At 49.6% G+C, this 16,988-nt stretch overlaps 1 protein-coding gene across 3 annotated transcripts in view; it reads left to right on the forward strand.

Moving 5' to 3' along the window:
* LOC140426007 (guanine nucleotide exchange factor VAV3) overlaps nucleotides 1-16,988 on the forward strand; it is a 705,672-nt gene that overhangs the window by 27,594 nt on the left and 661,090 nt on the right. For all 3 annotated transcript variants that reach the window (XM_072510280.1, XM_072510278.1, XM_072510279.1), the window contains exon 2: nucleotides 9,286-9,402. In XM_072510280.1, the coding sequence (XP_072366381.1) occupies nucleotides 9,286-9,402 (117 nt within the window). The remainder of the gene's footprint in view (nucleotides 1-9,285; nucleotides 9,403-16,988) is intronic.

Raw genomic sequence — 16,988 nt, forward strand, 5'->3', positions numbered from 1 at the left:
GTGATTGGACTTTGTTCCAATCGCTTGGTTCGATTTCTCCAATACTGGAGCGGTTCCCTGATCGATGGGCGGTCTTGAGGTGTCCGTTAACCTCCTTTGTGTTGGCTCCTGCTGGCGCCGGGGAGTCTGGCTTGGCTTTGTTTATCTCAAATGTTGCAGTTGTTCCCGGGGATCGCTCATCAGTATGGAGATGGCTGCTACATTATTATGCAGATGGCTGCTTGTATCGATGCTGTCTGGGCTTTTGCAGAGTCTAATACACAGTAACTTGCACCTGCTGGTTTCTGCCTGTGTTGGCTGAATTTCCCTTCAGCCTTTGCTGTTCTCCATTATAAATCGGGACTTGGCCAACCCACGTGGCTACAGTTCTCAATCTCCCTCCTGTACTCTGACTCGTCGTTATTCGAGATCCGACCCACTATGGTCGTATCATCAGCAAACTTGTAGATGAAGTTGGAACCAAATTTTGCCACGCAGTCATGTGTGTACAGGGAGTATAGTAGGGGGTTAAATACGCAGCCTTGCGGGGCCCCGGTATTGAGGACTATTGTGGAGGAGGTGTTGTTGTTTATTCTTACTGATTGTGGTCTGTGGGTCAGAAAGTCGAGGATCTAGTTGCAGAGTGAGGAGCCAAGTCCTAGGTTTTGGAGCTTTGATATGAGCTTGGCTGGGATTATGGTGTTGAAGGCGGAACTGTAGTCAATAAATAGGAGTCTAATGTAGGAGTCCTTGTTTTCGAGATGCCCTAGGGATGAGTGTAGGGCCAGGGAAATGGTGTCTGATGTGGACCGGTTGCAGCGGTATGCGAATTGCAGTGGATCAAGGCATTCTGGGAGTATGGAGGTGATGCGCTTCATGATCAACCTCTCGAAGCGCTTCATAACGACTGAAGTCAGGGCCACTGGTCGGTAGTCATTGAGGCACGTTGCCTGGTTCTTCTTTGGTACCGGTATGATGGTGGTCTTCTTGAAGCAGGTGAGGACCTCGGAGTGGAGTAGGGACAGGTTAAAGATGTCCGTGAATACCTCTGCCAGCTGGTCCGCGCAGGCTCTAAGTGCGCGATCAGGGATCCCGTCCGGGCCCGTCGCCTTCCGAGGGTTCACTTTCAGGGAGGCCAATCTGACTTCGGAAGCTGTGATGGTGGGTGTGGGTGAATTATGGGCTGCGGGGCACTCGCCAGCAGATTGTTGGTTTTCTGCTCGAACCGAGCATAGAATGCATTGAGTTCATCGGGGAGGGGTGCGCTGCTGCCAGAGATACTGTTCGGCTTCGCTTTGTAGCCCGTTATGTTGTTTAGTCCTTGCCACAACCGCCGAGAGTCTGTCTGTGACTCCAGCTTGGTTTGATATTCTCTCTTGGCATTCCGGATGGCTTTGCGGAGGTCGTATCTGGATTTCTTGTGTAGGTCAGGGTCGCCTGCCTTGAACGCCTCAGATCTGTCCTTCAGTAGGGAGTCAATCTCGCGATTGAGCCATGGTTTCCGGTTGGGGAACGCACGTACTGCTTTCTTTGGCACGCAGTCGTCCAGACATTTGCTGATGAAGTCTGTGACGGTGATGGCATACTCTGAGTTCTTAAATATGGACCAGTCCACTGTCTCTAAGCAGTCATTTAAGAGCTCTTCTGTTTCCTCGGACCAGCACTGCATGACCTTTTTAGCTGGATTCTCCCGCTTGAGTTTCTGCTTGTATGTCGGGAGAAGGAGCACCGTCTTATGGTCTGATTTCCCAAAGTGCGGTCGGGGGATGGAACGGTAGGCGCCCTTGATTTTTGAGTAGCAGTGGTCAAGAGTGTTGTCACCTCTGGTGGGACAGGAGATGTGCTGGTGGAATTTTGGCAGTACACTCTTGAGGTTGGCCTTGTTGAAGTCTCCGGCCACGATGAACAAGGCCTCCGGGTGTTCTGTTTCGTAGTTGTTTATTACTGTGTATAGTTCGTCCAGCGCCTTCCTCACTACTGCCTGGGGTGGGATGTAGACCGCTGTGATAATGGCTGAAGTGAACTCACGTGGAAGAGAGTAAGGGCGGCACTTCACGGTCAGGTTGAACGTGCTGATACGTGAATTTTGTTTTCTCCTTATCACCAAAACAATGTGCTAACAAGATCACAAAAAGGTGACTGAAACGATGTGGTGAAAGTCAATCTTCGTTGATATATAAAAATAACAATGTTTAAAATACAGGTTGGGCTCAAAAACAGGAGCAACTCACGAAACATAAAAATAACGGGAACAGAAAAGAATAAAACTAACGACAGTTAAACACAAATATACACAGGTAACAACTCAACAAGAACAAAGAAATGTACAGCACAGGAACAGGCCCTTCGGCCCTCCAAGCCCGTGCCGGCCATGCTGCCCGACTAAACTACAATCTTCTACACTTCCTGGGTCCGTATCCCTCTATTCCCATCCTATTCATGTATTTGTCAAGATGCCCCTTAAATGTCACTATCGTCCCTGCTTCCACCACCTCCTCCGGTAGCGAGTTCCAGGCACCCACTACCCTCTGTGTAAAAAACTTGCCTCGTACATCTACTCTAAACCTTGCCCCTCGCACCTTAAACCTATGCCCCCTAGTAATTGACCCCTCTACTCTGGGGAAAAGCCTCTGACTATCCACTCTGTCTATGCCCCTCATAATTTTGTAGACCTCTATCAGGTCTCCCCTCAACCTCCTTCGTTCCAGTGAGAGCAAACCGAGTTTAATCAACCGCTCCTCATAGCTAATGCCCTCCATACCAGGCAACATTCTGGTAAATCTCTTCTGCACCCTCTCTAAAGCCTCCACATCCTTCTGGTAGTGTGGCGACCAGAATTGAACACTATACTCCAAGTGTGGCCTAACTCAGGTCCTATACAGCTGCAACATAACTTGCCAATTCTTATACTCAATGCCCCGGCCAATGAAGGCAAGCATGCCGTATGCCTTCTTGACTACCGTCTCCACCTGTGTTGCCCCTTTCAATGACCTGTGGACCTGTACTCCTAGATCTCTTTGACTTTCAATACTCTTGAGGGTTCTACCATTCACTGTATATTCGCTACCTGTATTAGACCTTCCAAAATGCATAACCTCACATTTGTCCGGATTAAACTCCATCTGCCATCTCTCCGCCCAAGTCTCCAAACAATCTAAATCCTGCTGTATCCTCTGACAGTCCTCATCGCTATCCGCAATTCCACCAATCTTTGTGTCGTCTGCAAACTTACTAATCAGACCAGTTACATTTTCCTCCAAATCATTTATATATACTACAAAGAGCAAAGGTCCCAGCACTGATCCCTGTGGAACACCACTGGTCACAGCCCTCCAATTAGAAAAGCATCCTTCCATTGCTACTCTCTGCCTTCTATGACCTAGCCAGTTCTGTATCCACCTTGCCTGCTCACCCCCGATCCCGTGTGACTTCACCTTTTGTACTAGTCTACCATGAGGGACCTTGTCAAAGGCCTTACTGAAGTCCATATAGACAACATCCACTGCCCTACCTGCATCAATCATCCTAGTGACCTCCTCGAAAAACTCTATCAAGTTAGTGAGACAAGATCTCCCCTTCACAAAACCATGCTGCCTCTCACTAATACGTCCATTTGCTTCCAAATGGGAGTAGATCCTGTCTCGAAGAATTCTCTCCAGTAATTTCCCTACCACTGAAGTAAGGCTCACCGGCCTGTAGTTCCCTGGATTATCCTTGCTACCCTTCTTAAACAGAGGAACAACATTGGCTATTCTCCAGTCCTCCGGGACATCACCTGAAGACAGTGAGGATCCAAAGATTTCTGTCAAGGCCTCAGCAATTTCCTCTCCAGCCTCCTTCAGTATTCTGGGGTAGATCCCATCAGGCCCTGGGGACTTGTCTACCTTAATATTTTTTAAGACACCCAACACCTCGTCTTTTTGGATCTCAATGTGACCCAGGCTATCTACACACCCTTCTCCAGACTCAACACCTACCAATTTCTTCTCTTTGGTGAATACTGATGCAAAGTATTCATTTAGTACCTCGCCCATTTCCTCTGGCTCCACACATAGATTCCCTTGCCTATCCTTCAGTGGGCCAACCCTTTCCCTGGCTTCCCATCTTGCTTTTTATGTACGTGTAAAAAGCCTTGGGATTTTCCTTAACCCTATTTGCCAATGACTTTTCGTGACCCCTTCTAGTCCTCCTGACTCCTTGCTTAAGTTCCTTCCTACTTTCCTTATATTCCACGCAGGCTTCGTCTGTTCCCAGACTTTTAGCCCTGACAAATGCCTCCTTTTTCTTTTTGACGAGGCCTACAATATCTCTCGTTATCCAAGGTTCCCGAAAATTGCCGTATTTATCCTTCTTCCTCACAGGAACATGCCGGTCCTGAATTCCTTTCAACTGACACTTGAAAGCCTCCCACATGTCAGATGTTGATTTGCCCTTAAACATCCGCCCCCAATCTATGTTCTTCAGTTCCCGCCTAATATTGTTATAATTAGCCTTCCCCCAATTTAGCACAATCATCCTAGGACCACTCTTATCCTTGTCCACCGGTACGTTAAAACTTCCTGAATTGTGGTCACTGTTACCGAAATGCTCCCCTACTGAAACATCTACCACCTGGCCGGGCTCATTCCCCAATACCAGGTCCAGTACCGCCCCTTCCCGAGTTGGACTGTCTACATATTGTTTTAAGAAGCCCACCTGGATGCTCCTTACAAACTCTGCCCCGTCTAAGCCCCTGGCACTAAGTGAGTCCCAGTCAATATTGGGGAAGTTGAAGTCTCCCATCACCACAACCCTGTTGTTTTTACTCTTTTCCAAAATCTGTCTACCTATCTACTCCTCTATCTACCGCTGGCTGTTGGGAGGCCTGTAGTAAACCCCCAACATTGTGACTGCACCCTTCTTATTCCTGATCTCTACCCATATAGCCTCACTGCCCTCTGAGGTGTCCTCCCGCAGTACAGCTGTGATATTCTCCCGAACCAGTAGCGCAACTCCGCCTCCCCTTTTCCATCCCCCTCTATCCCGCCTGAAACATCTAAATCCTGGAACGTTTAGCTGCCAATCCTGCCCTTCCCTCAACCAGGTCTCTGTAATGGCAACAACATCATAGTTCTAAGTACTAATCCAAGCTCTAAGTTCATCTGCCTTACCCGTAATACTTCTTGCATTAAAACATATGCACTTCAGGCCACCAGACCCGCTGTGTTCAGCAACGTCTCCCTGTCTGCTCTGCTCAGAGCCCCACTGTCCCTATTCCCTAGTTCTCCCTCAATGCTCTCACCTTCTGACCTATTGCTCCCGTGCCCACCCCCCTGCCATACTAGTTTAAACCCTCCCGTGTGACACTAGCAAACCTCGCGGCCAGAATATTTATGCCTCTCCGGTTTAGATGCAACCCGTCCTTCTTACATAGGTCACACCTGCCCCGGAAGAGCTCCCAGTGGTCCAGATAATGGAAACCCTCCCTCCTACACCAGCTGTTTAGCCACGTGTTTGTCTGCTCTATCTTCCTATTTCTAGCCTCACTGGCACGTGGCACAGGGAGTAATCCCGAGATTACAACCCTCGAGGTCCTGTCTTTTAACTTTCTGCCTAGCTCCCTGAACTCCTGCTGCAGGACCTCATGCCCCTTCCTGCCTATGTCGTTAGTACCAATATGTACAACGACCTCTGCCTGTTTGCCCTCCCCCTTCAGGATGCCCTCTACCCGTTCGGAGACATCCTGGACCCTGGCACCAGGGAGGCAACATACCATCCTGGAGTCTCTTTCACGTCCACAGAAGCGCCTATCTGTGCCCCTGACTATAGAGTCCCCTATTACTATTACTCTTCTGCGCTTTGACCCTCCCTTCTGACCATCAGAGCCAGCCGTGGTGCCACTGCTCTGGCTGCTGCTATTTTCCCCTGATAGGCTATCCCCCCTGACAGTATCCAAAGGGGTATATCTGTTCGAGAGGGGGACAACCACAGGGGATTCCTGCACTGACTGCCTGCCATCAGTGACGTCACAGCTCTTACTGACGACATCAGCAGTGGATTTAAATAAGAAGATGCAGAATAATAGCATTCTCTCAGAGGACTGTAATCATGGAGCAGCCCTCAATGATTCGCTACAACTCAGTTTATAAACGCCACTGAGGGTGAACTTCATTTCATCTGAAATTGTGGCTCATCTCCGAACTCAGACTAAATCTCATTCACTCATCGCCCTCCGCTCTCTGTGACCGACATTGACTCCTAGTCTGGCCATTGAAACATCGGGCTGTACTCTTCTGAATTGACTCTTCCAATTGGCCTCGGTGGGATCCTGCCCAGAGAAAGTCAGAGCAGGAGGAGGCCATTCAGCCCTTCGAGACCGCTCCGCCATTCATTCTGATCATGGCTGGTCAGCCTAATCCCGCTTTCCCCCCATATCCATCGATCCCCCTCGCCCTCAGTGCGATATCTAACTGCTTCTCAAAAACATACAACATTTTAGCCTCAACTACTTCCTGTGGTAATGAATTCCACAGGCCGACCACTCTCTGGGTGAAGAAATGTCTCCTCAACTCTGTCCTAAATGGTCTACCCCGTATCCTCAGACTGTGCCCCCTCGTTCTGGACACACCCACCATCGGGAACATCCTTCCTGCATCCACCCTGTCCAGTCCTGTTAGAATTTTATAGGTTTCTATCAGATCCTCGCTCAGTCTTCTGAACTCCAGCGAGAACAATCCCAACCCATTCAATCTCTCCTCATACGTCAGTCCCGCCATCCCAGGAATCAGTCTGGTAAACCTTCACTGCACTCCCGCGAGAGCAAGAACATCCTTCCTCAGATACGGACACCAAAACTGCCCACAATACTCCAGGTGTGACCTCACCAAGACCCTGTACAATTGCAGCAACACATCCCTGCTTCTATACTCGAAACCTCTCGCAATGAAGGCCAACATATTAGTCTGCTGTACCGCCTGCTGCACCTGCAGCTTACCTTCAGCGACTGGTGCACAAGGACACCCAGGTCCCGCTGCGCACTCCCCTCTCCCAATTTACAACCATTCAGGTAGTAATCTGCCTTCCTGTTTTTGCTCCCAAAGTGAATAACCTCACACTTATCCAAATTATACTGCATCTGCCATTGGTTTGCCCACTCGCCCAACCTGTCCAGATCTTGCTGTAGGATCTCTGACTGTTATCAAATTTGCATTCTTGCTCTCAAATCCCTCCATTGCCTAACCGTCCCCCCCTATCTCTGTAACCTCCTCCACCCCCTACACCCCCTCCCTATCTCTGTAACCTCCTCCAGCCCCTACACCGCTCCCTATCTCTGTAACCTCCTCCAGCCCCTACCCCCTCCCTATCTCTGTTACCTCCTCCAGACCCTACAACCCTCCCTATCCCTGTAACCCCCTCCAGACTCTACACCCCCTCCCTATCTCAGTAACCTCCTCCTGACCCTACACCCCTCCCTATCTCTGTAACCTCCTCCAGCTCCTACCCCCTCCCTATCTCTGTAACCTCATCCAGCCCCTACAACCCTCCCTATCCCTGTAACCCCCTCCAGACTCTACACCCCCTCCCTATCTCAGTAACCTCCTCCTGACCCTACACCCCTCCCTATCTCTGTAACAACCTCCAGCCTCTACACGCCCTCCCTATCTCTGTAACCCACCCAGACCCTATACCCCTCCCTATCTCTGTAACCTCCTCCTGCCCCTACATCCCTCCCTATCTCTGTAACCCCCTACACCCCTACCTATCTATGTAACCCCCTCCAGACCCTACACCCACTCCCTATCTCTGTAACCTCCTCCTGCCCCTACACCCCTCTCTATCTCTGTAATAACCTCCAGCCCCTACACCCCCTCCCTATCTCTGTGACCCCCCCCAGACCTTACACCCCTCCCTATCTCTGTAACCCCCTCCAGACCCTACACCCCTCCCTATCTCTGTAACCTCCTCCTGCCCCTACACCCCTCCCTATCTCTGTAACCCCCTCCAGCCCCTACACCCCTCCCTATCTATGTAACCCCCTCCAGCCCCTACACCCCCTCCCTATCTCTGTAACCCCCTCCAGACCCTACACCCCTCCCTATCTCTGTAACCCCCTCCAGCCCCTACACCCCTCCCTATCTCTGTAACCCCCTCCAGCCCCTACACCTCTCCCTATCTCTGTAAGCTCCTTCTGCCCCTACACCCCTCCCTTTCACTGTAACCCCCTCCACACCCTCCCTATCTCTGTAACCCCCTACAGACCCTACACCCCTCCCTATCTCTGTAACCTCTTGCAGCCCCTACATTCCTCCCTATCTCTGTAACCTCCTTCAGCCCCTACACACCTCCCTGTCTCTGTAACCACCTCCAGCCCCTACACCCCTCCCTATCTCTGTAACCCCCTCCAGACTCTACACCCCACCCCTACCTCTGCAACCCCCTCCAGACACTACACCCCCTCCCTATCTCTGTAACCTCCTCCAGCCCCGACACCCCCTCATCTCTCAAATCTCCTCCATCCCTACACCCCTCCCTATCTCTGAAACCACCTCCCGCCTCTACACCCCTCCCTATCTCTGAAACATCGTCCAACTTCTACACCTCTCCCTATCTCTGTAACTTCCTCCAGCCCCTACACCCCCTCCCTATCTCTGTAACCGCCTCCAGCCCCCACAATCCTCCCTATCTCTGTAACCTCCTCCAGCCCCCACAATCCTCCCTATCTCTATAAACTCTTCCAGCCCCTACACACCTCCCTCTCTCTGAAACCTCCTCCATCCCTATACCCCTCCCTATCTCTGTAACCCCCTCACAACCCTACACCTCCTCCCTCTCTCTGTAACCTCCACCATCCCTACACCCCTCCCTATTTCTGAAACCTCCTCCATCCCTACACCCCCTCCCTATCTGTGTAACCTCCTCCAGACCCCACACCCCTCCCTATCTCTGTAACCCCCTCCAGACCCCACACCCCTCCCTATCTCTGTTACCTCCTCCAGCTTCACATATCTCTGAGATCTCTGCACTCCTGTATTATTGGTCTTTTGTGCCTATCTGATTTCTGTCCTTTCAACATCGGAACTGTGTCTTCAGCTGCCTGGACCGTCACTGGTGGAGTTGCGTCCCCTACATCTCCTTTCTGACGAAAACCTATCCCTTTGACTAAGATCACCTGTCCTAATATCTCCTGATGTGGATCCATGTAAGATTTTGTCCGAATCTGCTGCCATGCAGCAACTTGGGATGTAAAGGTGCTATATAAATGCAACTTGTTGGTAGTTGACTGATATTTGTGGTGCATTCAGCTGTTGTTGCTTCCTCTTGTTGCAGTTCCTTTGCCTGAAGAACATACGGACATTTCTCACTACTTGTTGTGACACATTTGGGATGCGCAAGAATGAACTTTTTGATGCTTTTGACCTTTTCGACGTGCGTGATTTTGCCAAGGTAAGACAGGGTTAGTTCTTTACTGTCCTGCCAGGAATTGTCGGCTCTTTATGTCCGGTCAGTTGCGGCCGGCTCTCTGTCTGATCTGAAGCTGATGTCTCTGTTGTGAGAAAACGGGCTGGTTCCAGCATTATTGTCCAGTCAGGAGTCACTGGCGGGGATTCTCTGAGCCTGCGCCGGGCCGGAGAATCCCCAGGGGGTGGCGCGAATCCTGCCCCGCCGCGAGGCCGGCGCGAATCCTGCCCCGCCGGCGATTCTCCCAGCCCCGATGGGCCGAGTGGCCGTAAAGCTTGGCCGAGTCCCGCCGGCGTGAATGACTCCCCTCACACACGGCGGGACCTGGCAGGTAGGTGTGCGGGGGCTGTCCTGGAGGAGGGCGGGGGGGATCAGACCACAGGGGGGGGCCCCCACGGTGACCTCGCCCGTGATCGGGGCCTACCGATCTGCGGGGGGGGGGGGGGGGGGGGGGGGGGCTGGTTCCGTGGGGGGACTTCTTTCCTCCGCGCCGGGCCCCTGTAGGGCTCCGCCATATTGCCCGGGGGCCGGCGCGGAGAAGGGAACCCCGCGCATGCGCGAGATCACGCCGGCCGTTCCGCGCATGTGCGAATTCGCACTGGCCCTTCGCCCCCAGCTGGAGCAGCGGGGATGACTCCAGCGTCAACAGCCCCCCCGAAAGGTGAGAATTCTCCACTTTGGGGGGCTGTTGACACTGGAGCGGTTGCTGCCGGATTTCCCGCCGGCGTGGGCACATAGCCCCATTTTTAGACAATCCCACCCACTCTCTTCAGACTATATCAGTGAGAGTATAACAGTTCCCATGTGTTGGTGTGGAAGCACATTCAAATCTCTCCATTTCCTGCTGGATTCAGAGAGAGAACCAAACTGAACTCAGTGGGCTAAACAGCTGGTTTGTGGTGCCGAACAAGGCCAGCAGCATGGGTTCAATTCCCATGCCAGCCTCCCCGAACAGGCCGGAATGTGGAGACTAGGGGCTTTTCACAGTAACTTCATACTTGTGAAAGGTTCTTATTATTCATGAGGACACTGAGTTAAATGTGGGTTATTCGCCACGAGGGTAATTTATCACATTCCCAACCAAACTGTGTCTCTGTTAAATGTGAGCCTCCCTGTTGTGAAGAGGAATCAGGAATAAACCTTTCCTGAGTGATCATCGTGCTGACAGCTTCTGGGAGCTCTGGATTCAATGGCACATAAGGTGCTCTGACAGAGTCTGGAAGGGAAGTGACTTCTGGTCCGGAAGGATAGTCAACTAATTCAGATAATTATCACCATTGTGTGGGAGAGTGAGCGCGTTAACAGGCAGATCATTGCATCACAGATTGAAGTGTTGAAGGTAATTATAGGGGGAGTTGGAGAAGAGTGAGTTAGTTAATGGAGGATTGAGTGATTGAGAAAGTGTAAGAACTGCGAGGAACTTAGGAATGAGGGGCGTAGATAACGTAGACAGTCGACATTTTTTCCCAAAGGTAGAGGAGTCTAGAACGAGAGGGCAGAGGTTTAAGATGAGAGGGGAGAGATACAAAAGAGACCAGAGAGGAAATGTCTTCACACAGAGGGTGGTGAGCATCTGGAACGTGCTGGCAGAGGCACTGGTAGAGGCGGACACAATGTTTTCCTTCAAAAAGCAGTTGGACAGTTACATGGGCAGGGTGGGTATAGAGGGATATGGGACAAGTGGTAGAAACTGAGTGGCGTGGACAAGCTGGGCTGAAGGGCTTGTTTCTGTGCTGTAAACATCTCTGATTCTATCTTACTGGTGGCCAACAAGGCAGGTAAATGAACAGGGATTTATTTGAGGGAAAAAACAACTCTATTTGGACTCAATAAATAAACCTATCTGGAGATTTTCTGATTAATTGAGAGTGGCAAAATTCTTTGAATTGAGAGTGGCAAAATTCTTTAATCGATGCTTCATCAGCCAATGTCGTTTCATCTGAAAGGTCGGCACAGAAGCTTCCAGTTGCACAGGTGCCCTTGTGTGACTCACCTGTCCAACCCCCACCAGAATGTTAACCGGCCTCTCCGAAGGGTTATTCGATTCACTGCCACTGACAATGCTGGAGCCACATGAAGAGGTGGAGCAGGAGCAGACTGTTCAATTGTTACTGTGAATGGGTCTCGTCACCTCAGGTGGTCCTCAGTATTCACTCCGAGTCCACTCACTCCTCAGTATTCACTCCGAGTCCACTCACTCCTCAGTATTCACTCCGAATCCACTCACTCCTCATAAGAACATAAGAACATAAGAACTAGGAGCAGGAGTCGGCCATCTGGCCCCTCGAGCCTGCTCCACCATTCAATGAGATCATGGCTGATCTTTTGTGGACTCAGCTCCACTTTCCGGTCCGAACACCATAACCCTTAATCCCTTTATTCTTAAAAAAGCCATCTATCTTTATCTGAAAAACATTTAATGAAGGAGCCTCCACTGCTTCACTGGGCAAGGAATTCCATAGATTCACAACCCTTTGGGTGAAGAAGTTCCTCCTAAACTCAGTCCTAAATCTACTTCCCCTTATTTTGAGGCTATGCCCCCTAGTTCTGCTTTCACCCGCCAGTGGAAACAACCTGCCCGCATCTATCCTATCTATTCCCTTCATAATCTTATGTTTCTATAAGATTCCCCCTCATCCTTCTAAATTCCAACGAGTACAGTCCCAGTCTACTCAACCTCTCCTCGTAATCCAACCCCTTCAGCTCTGGGATTAACCTAGTGAATCTCCTCTGCACACCCTCCAGTGCCAGTACGTCCTTTCTCAAGTAAGGAGACCAAAACTGAACACAATACTCCACGTGTGGCCTCACTAACACCTTATACAATTGCAGCATAACCTCCCTAGTCTTAAACTCCATCCCTCTAGCAATGAAGGACAAAATTCCATTTGCCTTCTTAATCACCTGTTGCACCTGAAAACCAACTTTCTGCGACTCATGCACTAGCACATCCAGGTCTCTCTGCACAGCAGCATGGTTTAATATTTTATCATTTAAATAATAATCCCTTTTGCTGTTATTCCTACCAAAATGGATAACCTCACATTTGTCAACATTGTATTCCATCTGCCAGACCCTAGCCCATTCACTTAGCCTGTCCAAATCCCTCTGCAGACTTCCGGTATCCTCTGCACTTTTTGCTTTACCACTTATCTTAGTGTCGCCTGAAAACTTGGACACATTGCCCTTGGTCCCCAACTCCAAATCATCTATGTAAATTGTGAACAGTTGTGGGCCCAACACTGATCCCTGAGGGACACCACTAGCTACTGATTGCCAACCAGAGAAACACCCATTAATCCCCACTCTTTGCTTTCTATTAATTAACCAACCCTCTATCCATGCTACTACTTTCCCCTTAATGCCATGCATCTTTATCTTATACAACAACCTTTTGTGTGGCACCTTGTCAAAGGCTTTCTGGAAATCCAGATATACCACATCCATTGGCTCCCCGTTATCTACCGCACTGTTAATGTCCTCAAAAAATTCCACTCAATTAGTTAGGCACGACCTGCCCTTTATGAACCCATTCTGCGTCTGTCCAATGGGACAATTTCCATCCAGATGCCTCGCTATTTCTTCCTTGATAATAGATTCCAGCATCTTCCCTACTACCGAAGTTAAGCTCACTGGCCTATAATTACCCACTTTCTGCCTACCTCCTTTTTTAAACAGTGGTGTCACGTTTGCTAATTTCCAATCCGCCGGGACCACCCCAGAGTCTAGTGAATTTTGGTAAATTATCACTAGTGCATTTGCAATTTCCCTAGCCATCTCTTTTAGCACTCTGGGATGCATTCCATCAGGGTCAGGAGACTTGTCTACCTTTAGCCTCATTAGCTTGCCCATCACTACCTCCTTGGTGATATCAATCCTCTCAAGGTCCTCACCTGTCATAGCCTAATTTCCATCAGTCACTGGCATGTTATTTGTGTCTTCCACTGTGAAGACCGACCCAAAAAACCTGTTCAGTTCCTCAGCCATTTCCTCATCTCCCATTATTAAATCTCCCTTCTCATCCTCTAAAGGACCAATATTTACCTTAGCCACTCTTTTTTGTTTTATGTATTTGTAGAAACTTTTACTATCTGTTTTTATATTCTGAGCAAGTTTACTCTCATAATCTATCTTACTCTTCTTTATAGCTTTTTTAGTAGCTTTCTGTTGCCCCATAAAGATTTCCCAGTCCTCTAGTCTCCCACTAATCTTTGCCACTTTGTATGCTTTTTCCTTCAATTTGATACTCTCCCTTATTTCCTTAGATATCCACGGTCGATTTTCCCTCTTTTTACCGTCCTTCCTTTTTGTTGGTATAACCCTTTGCTGGGCACTGTGAAAAATCACTTGGAAGGTTCTCCACTGTTCCTCAACTGTTTCACCATAAAGTCTTTGCTCCCAGTCTACCTTAGCTAGCTCTTCTCTCATCCCATTGTAATCGCCTTTTTTTAAGCACAAAACACTAGTGCTTGATTTTACCTTCTCACCCTCCATCTGTATTTTAAATTCCACCATATTGTGATCGCTCCTTCCGAGAGGATCCCTAACTATGAGATCCTGAATCAATCCTGTCTCATTACACAGGACCAGATCTAGGACCGCTTGTTCCCTCGTAGGTTCCATTACATACTGTTCGAGGAAACTATCGCGGATACATTCTATAAACTCCTCCTCAAGGCTGCCTTGACCGACCTGGTTAAACCAATCGACATGTAGATTAAAATCCCCATGATAACTGCTGTACCATTTCTACATGCATCTGTTATTTCTTTGTTTATTGCCTGCCCCACCATAATGTTACTATTTGGTGGCCTATAGATTACCCCTATCAGTGACTTTTTCGCCTTACTATTCCTGATTTCCACCCAACTGGATTCAACCTTATCCTCCATAGCACCGATGTCATCCCTTACTGTTGCCCGGATGTCATCCTTAAATAACAGAGCTACACCACCTCCCTTACCATCCACTCTGTCCTTCCGAAAAGTTTGATACCCTCGGATATTTAACTCCCAGTCGTGACCATCCTTTAACCATGTTTCAGTAATGGCCACTAAATCATAGTCATTCACCATGATTTGCGCCATCAACTCATTTACCTTATTCCGAATACTACGAGCATTCAGGTAAAGTACACTTATGTTTGCTTTTTTACCTCGGTATTCGCTCCGTGTCCACTCACTCCTCAGTACTCACTCCGTGTCCACTCACTCCTCAGTATTCACTCCGTGTCCACTCACTCCTCAGTATTCACTCCGTATCCACTCACTCCTCAGTATTCACTCCGTGTCCACTCACTCCTCAGTATTCACTCCGTGCCCACTCACTCCTCAGTATTCACTCCGTATCCACTCACTCCTCAGTATTCACTCAGTGTCAACTCACTCCTCAGTATTCACTCCGTGTCCACTCACTCCTCAGTATTCACTCCGTACCCACTCACTCCTCAGTATTCACTCCGTGTCCACTCACTCCTCAGTATTCACTCCGTGTCCACTCACTCCTCAGTCTTCACTCCGTGTCCACTCCTCAGTATTCACTCCGTGTCCACTCACTCCTCAGTATTCACTCCGTGTCCACTCACTCCTCAGTATTCACTCCGTGTCCACTCACTCCACAGTATTCACTCCGTGTCCACTCCTCAGTATTCACTCCATGTCCACTGACTCCTCAGTATTCACTCCGTGTCCACTCACTCCTCAGTATTCACTCCGTGTCCACTCACTCCTCAGTATTCACTCCGTGTCCACTCACTCCTCAGTATTCACTCCGTGTCCACTCACTCCTCAGTATTCACTCCATATCCACTCACTCCTCAGTATTCACTCCATATCCACTCACTCCTCAGTATTCACTCCGTGTCCACTCACTCCTCAGTATTCACTCCGTGTCCACTCCTCAGTATTCACTCCGTGTCCACTCACTCCTCAGTATTCACACTGTGTCCACTCCTCAGTATTCACTCCGTGTCCACGCTCTCCTCAGTATTCACTCCATGTCCACTCACTCCTCAGTATTCACTCCGTGTCCACTCACTCCTCAGTATTCACTCCGTGTCCACTCACTCCTCAGTATTCACTCCGTGTCCACTCACTCCTCAGTATTCACTCCGTGTCCACTCACTCCTCAGTATTCACTCCGTGTCCACTCACTCCTCAGTATTCACTCCGTGTCCACTCACGCCTCAGTATTCACTCCGTGTCCACTCACTCCTCAGTATTCACTCCGTGTCCACTCACTCCTCAGTATTCACTCCATGTCCACTCACTCCTCAGTATTCACTCCGTGTCCACTCACTCCTCAGTCTTCACTCCATGTCCACTCACTCCTCAGTATTCACTCCATGTCCACTCACTCCTCAGTATTCACTCCATGTCCACTCACTCCTCAGTATTCACTCCGTGTCCACTATCTCCTCAGTATTCACTCCATATCCACTCACTCCTCAGTATTCACTCCGTATCCACTCGCTCCTCAGTATTCACTCCGTATCCACTCACTCCTCAGTATTCACTCCGTGTCCACTCACTCCTCAGTATTCACTCCTCAGTATTCACTCCGTGTCCACACACTCCTCAGTATTCACTCCGTGTCCACTCACTCCTCAGTATTCACTCCGTGTCCACTCACTCCTCAGTATTCACTCCGTGTCCACTCTCTCCTCAGTATTCACTCCATATCCACTCACTCCTCAGTATTCACTCCGTATCCACTCGCTCCTCAGTATTCACTCCGTGTCCACTCACTCCTCAGTATTCACTCCGTGTCTACTCACTCCTCAGTATTCACTCCGTGTCCACTCACTCCTCAGTATTCACTCCGTGTCCACACACTCCTCAGTATTCACTCCGTGTCCACTCACTCCTCAGTATTCACTCCGTGTCCACTCCTCAGTATTCACTCCGTGTCCACTCACTCCTCAGTATTCACTCCGTGTCCACTCACTCCTCAGTATTCACTTCGTGTCCACTCACTCCTCAATATTCACTCCGTGTCCACACACTCCTCAGTATTCACTCCGTGTCCACTCACTCCTCAGTATTCACTACGTGTCCACTCCTCAGTATTCACTCCGTGTCCATTCACTCCTCAGTATTCACTCCGTGTCCACTCACTCCTCAGTATTCACTCCGTGTCCATTCACTCCTCAGTATTCACTCCGTGTCCACTCCTCAGTATTCACTCCGTGTCCACTCACTCCTCAGTATTCACTCCGTATCCACTCACTCCTCAGTATTCACTCCGTGTCCACTCACTCCTCAGTATTCACTCCGTGTCCACACACTCCTCAGTATTCACTCCGTGTCCATACTCTCCTCAGTATTCACTCCGTGTCCATATTCTCCTCAGTATTCACTCCGTGTCCATTCACTCCTCAGTATTCACTCCGTGTCCACTCACTCCTCAGTATTCACTCCGTGTCCACTCACTCCTCAGTATTCACTCCGTGTCCACACACTCCTCAGTATTCACTCCGTGTCCATACTCTCCTCAGTGTTCACTCCGTGTCCATATTCGCCTCAGTATTCACTCCGTGTCCACTCACTCCTCAGTATTCACTCCGTGTCCAC

This window comes from Scyliorhinus torazame, chromosome 7 (genome assembly GCF_047496885.1).
Source record: "Scyliorhinus torazame isolate Kashiwa2021f chromosome 7, sScyTor2.1, whole genome shotgun sequence".
Classification (NCBI taxonomy): Eukaryota; Metazoa; Chordata; class Chondrichthyes; order Carcharhiniformes; family Scyliorhinidae; genus Scyliorhinus; species Scyliorhinus torazame.